At 33.0% G+C, this 5,413-nt stretch overlaps 1 protein-coding gene across 6 annotated transcripts in view; it reads left to right on the top strand.

The window, feature by feature from the left end:
* The first annotated feature begins 1,155 nt into the window (after positions 1 to 1,155).
* The window catches only part of LOC106882913 (uncharacterized), a 168,870-nt gene continuing 164,612 nt past the window's right edge, over positions 1,156 to 5,413 (top strand). Inside the window, exon 1 of one of the 6 annotated variants that reach the window (XM_052968693.2) lies at positions 1,156 to 1,643. In XM_052968693.2, coding sequence (XP_052824653.1) covers positions 1,607 to 1,643 — 37 coding nt within the window. In that variant the 5' untranslated portion in view covers positions 1,156 to 1,606. Of the gene's footprint in view, positions 1,644 to 4,223; positions 4,371 to 5,124; positions 5,327 to 5,413 lie in introns of those variants that run through there. The other 5 variants (XM_052968694.2, XM_089354131.1, XM_052968696.2 and 2 more) reach the window with 5 other exon arrangements.

Raw genomic sequence — 5,413 nt, 5'->3', positions numbered from 1 at the left:
TCTCATAATTCACAGTAATTAAAGTGGATGAACGAATGATGTTTATCACGGTAGGCCTTCTTGAAAAAAAAAATATATATAAAACAGTAAACAAAGCCAAACACACACACACGTGCAGATTGAAGAAAAGGTGTGTGTGTATATATATATATATATATATATATAGATAGATAGATAGATAGATATGGGAGAGTATGTTAGGCTGCACTTAAACATGAATTTAATAAGTAGTTAAACAAAAACAACAGAAAGGAAATAGTAGCAAGGTCACCGAAGAGAGAGAGAGAGAGTGTGTGTGTGTGTGTATTTCTCCAATGTAACTAACCATCATTGGTAAGTTGACCTGCAAATTGTTAAAACAATGAAGTTATATATGTAGAACGAGGAATGTTGGTGCCACATCCCACTGCTCTGGTCAAATGGTCATTAACATCGATGGCTCTCGAGCTCGCTCTATAAATAGTCTCAGCTTCATCATATGATATTACCATTCAGCTGAAGTGTAGATGGCACTATCACCACTAACTACTATCACCACCACCACCACCACTAAGCCAGCCAGTAATACACGCTTCCGTCTACACCGACCCTACTGCGTATAGTAGTTTGTAGCAACAATAACAACAGCAGCAGCTGTTTAGATAGAAAGATTCGGCTTCAGGAGTTTGGTGTTGTGTTGTGTGGGGTTTGAATGGAATACAGTACCGTGATAACCAAACCTACAGCTGCTACTTAACCGTAAAACGCATCTATGTTTCACCATAACTCATAAATAAGAAAACATATTCACACACACACAAGCGTGTATGTTAATGTACGTATTGCGAATGTGCGTAAATCGACTACTTCTTAGTAATTATAAATTAAAAATTATATAAATATATATTCTATACAAATAGTTGCGAGTGGAATGCAATCGTTTTCATGTCTATAGCAAGCCAATTAATACAAGGATGTATTTAATGTTCCAACAGTGTTAACTGATGGCGCTATTCGCTTGGAAAAAGTCCATATTTCTGCTGACAACCGAAATAGGATGGCTCTTCTGTTGTAGTCTAGCTTCAAGCACCGTCTGTCTTTCTCGATAATACACACTCATATATACCCGCATATATATATATATATATATATATATATATATATATATATATATATATATATATATATATATTGTTAATGTAAATGTGTGTGTTTGTTTTTAGAGCTGTGACCGACTCGCCGAGACTTCAATTAGTGTAAACTACTACTACTGCTGCTTGATTCACCACCGATCATTTTCTAAGTATTGTGCGTGTGTGTATGTGTTGGCTGAATGTTTATTATACGTATGTATATGTCTTCTTTATTACTGTGTCTCGCCTATTGTCATAGCCGGGTGTGGCCGTCATACGGACGGGTGGACGGACGGACGACGGTCAGTCAGCAAACCACTAAGCAATTGTTACCTCTATTTTGTCCTGGATGTTACACTTAAGGAAAGAAAAAGAGACCGTCTCCCAAACGAACAGAAGAGATACAACAGAAAAAGCCTCTATCTGTTCTAAAACCAGGCTAAAGAGCTTATTACTTCTACCAAGAAGAAAACAGCTGCTACAGTTTACTTAAAATGGATGAAAATAATTTAATCGTTATTGGATCTGATGGTAAGGCTTTTTATTTACGCATTTATCAAATTCAAAGGCCAATATCAATCCTGGATGTGATTCTTTATATATTTTTCTTTTCATATAGAATTTTCTTTCAGTTTTGTCAAAGTTGTTTTTCAATGAAATTCAAGCTGAGTTTCTGGGAATTAAAATATACGTATTTCTCGCACAGAAAAAATACTTGTCCGCATTATAGAAAAAAAAAACTATTTTTATTTCTAATCTTTGTTTTTATATCCATATTTTTATATATTGAGATTTACTTCCATATGTATTACTTATGCAGACTTAAAGGAATCTTAGATATGTTTTTCTGTGCGTGTGTCCCTGATCTGTGTGTGTGCTTGTTATCTATATGGGTTGTGTTATGTATTTATTTCAATCATGGATGTTATTTTTTTTCCTTTTATATCCTAAATTTGCAATTTTCTTTTAATTTAGTCGAAATTGTCTTTCCTCTGTGAAATCTATACGCATTGCGTGTGTGCGTTTAATTGCGTTTGCGTGTATGTGTCTGGCGTGCCTGTGTATAGATAATCTTATAATTGTCTGAACTGAATCCAATGTATTTGTAACTTTTAAATGTGTGTGTATATATATATATATATATATGTCTGTTTAATATGTGCACAATTTCTGTAATAAGAATTTTCAAGCGTTTACTTCGGCTCTGTGTATGTGAGAATCCTGTCTGGACTAGCTCTGTGCGTGTGTATCTTATATATATATATATATATATATATATATATATGAGAGAGAGAGAGAGAGAGAGAGATACACACACACACACAGTGAGCTAGTCCGATATATATATATATATATATGAAATTTCAGAATGAAATGTTTTCTAAACGTGTATACATATATGCGTGTGCGTCAGTGTGTATAAAGAGCAGTGCGAACAAATCACGTCATACCAAAAATATGAGGTAATTTTAGCCAGTTGTATAGATGAGAAAATAACCTCCCGGCGAACCGAATATACAAAACAGAGTTCGATTTCCAGTCAAAAAAATAATTTTTTTTTTTCTTAACCTCAGTTTATGTTGCTAAAACCCTTGGGAAAGGTATGGATACCACATTGATAATATCTTGTTTGTTGGTGAAGCTTAAAAAATCTGTGTTAATTTTAGTTACCAAAGATTATTTGTTTATTGAACTCTCGTCGCATCCACGAAGAATTTCTTGGTACCTTCCTCTTCACCCGTTGTAGCTACAACCGATTAGTCATGCTTCCACGAATCAGCAAGGGAGCCTGTACGACCTTTCTTTAGAAATAGATGTCAGACCTTCAGATCAGACTATACCGTTCTAAAATAAAAAAGGACACACTCGATAATGCTGTCAGCAGTACACTATATCTATTTGAAAGAAGAGACAATATGGTCACATTTGGAGCGCCTATGATGATGAATCTAGTCAGGGAAGGTTGACCTGGGGCTAAACAACTCAGGGTTGTTTTGACACCTTTCGTTGCTCCCTACCCCCAACCTGCTTCCTAATCTAATGAATCCTTTAATATTTTACCTTCACCTGATAATTGTGTGTGTGTCATATATATATATATATATATATATATATATATATATATACACACACACACAACACGCGCACGTACCTGGCATGAGAACTAATAATTTTCTTCATCACTATGCGCGCATAAATAAAGAAAAATGAGTAATTATTTCGGTAAATGCATGAAAAAAGAAGCCCTACTTTTCTTTTTTTCATTTTTGGAGCATACATAAATTAACCTGTATCACGATGACTGTGTATGGAACTAGGTTGTTTCGGCTTGGATGTTGTTGACTAATCTGGCTGTCCACCTCAAACAGCCTATAATTATCACGAGCCAACAAGGGAGCCTCTACCTGGTCGTTCGACTTGCTAAAAATAGCAGTAAAATTTCCTTTAGATCTTAGCTTCATATCTTAAAGAAGCTGGTATCTAAAACTGACATTGTATTAGATGTATTATGCTCGAATAAAAGACTAGACGTAGCGCATTTGATAATAAATCTACTTAAGGATGACCTGTGGTTAAAACAACAACAACAACAACAACATTATCACAACCAATATGTGTAAGTTATGTGTGTCAGTGTGTAGATGCCTAGACACTTCAAAGAAATTCATCTTAAGAGTGGCGAACTAGTCATATAGTCTCCCATTCTCTCTATCCGCAATTTTTTTTTTTTAAATTTTACTTCTTCTCGTTTTACATCTTATTACTACTATTATTACAGCAATTGTTATTGCAACAATAATTATTTGTATTCCATCATGAAATTCCAGACTCCATTTCGCTTGAAAAGCAATATAAGAGTAACCGCTAAATGTGTTAGAGTGTATCATTATATTATGTCTGTGCATGTATTTAATTAGATTATGAAATCTGGAACGAAATGAAAGAATATATATATATATATATATATATATATAATGAGTCATTCTATGGTAACAGCTTTGTGCTTGTGATGGAAGTATTAAAAATATTTGTAAGTCAATCTCAGTATATTTTTCTACCTGTACTGAATAAAGATACTAATAGCTTTCTCTCTCTCTCTCTCTCTGTCTATAATATATATATATATATAATTGGGAAATCTATCTGCAGCTATCTCATTGTGTGTGTGTGTGTCATTGATAAGTCTTTTCCGGATTTGTCAGTCTGTCTGCTTCCACTTAATGTCTGTAATTGTCTATCGTCGTTTAGATGCGTTGGGTATGTATTAATTTGCTTTTCTTTTGTTTTTGCTATGCTATTGTCGATATATATATGTATATATATTTAAATATGCATTATATATATATATATATATGAGAGATATCGAAAGAATTTGTGCATGTAATGAGAAAGTGAGACTAATAGAACTCGACGGTGCAAAAAAAATAAAATAAAAATTAATAAAAAAAAGAAAAATAATAAACATTCACGTTCTCGAATGCTTCGGTAGTAGAGAGAATAACAGAACAACGGAATACAAAAATGAAACAAACAAATCTTTGCGCACGAGATTCTTTATTGTTTGTTTGTTGTCAACGTTCTTTCTCACTATTTACTCTTATATTCTTTTGTCAGCTCCACATTCACATTCGCTACTTCCACTATCTCTCTCTCTCATACACACCCATATAATTATATATATATACACACATTGCTTTCTCTTTCGTATTACTCTAGTATTAATTGTTTCTGTCCAATCCAAACCTCATTCATATTTTCATTCTTCCTACAAACACCCTGTACACACACACACACACACACATATATATATATATATATATATATATATACATATATACACATACATGCACACACTATATATATGTATGTATATACATGTATGTATATATATATATATATATACACACATACATGCACACACTATATATATGTATGTATATACATGTATGTATATATATATATATATATATATATATATATATATATATATATATATATATAGTGTGTGTGTGTCTAGAGTGTTAGGAGAATAAGCTTGAATGGCTATCAGTAAAGTATTGCTGCTCGTGCTTCCAAGCACTTATGTTAGACCCCAGTAAAATTCCACCGCTATTACTACCACTGCTACAGTGGGTATCATTACTATAACCACTACTATTACATACTACTACTATTGCTATGAAGCGATATGGTCGCAATACTAGCCTTCATAGGTATGTTTTTTTGTTTGTTTACAGTATTTATCTGTTGTTTAGTTTATTTATAAAGCTATAGAATGTGTTTAATATAGACTGTTTCAT

Source organism: Octopus bimaculoides, chromosome 6, assembly GCF_046866305.1.
Source record: "Octopus bimaculoides isolate indiv1 chromosome 6, ASM4686630v1, whole genome shotgun sequence".
Taxonomy (NCBI): Eukaryota; Metazoa; Mollusca; class Cephalopoda; order Octopoda; family Octopodidae; genus Octopus; species Octopus bimaculoides.
The sequence above is the reverse complement of the archived record's forward strand: the minus strand, read 5'-3'. Positions and strand labels throughout refer to the sequence as shown.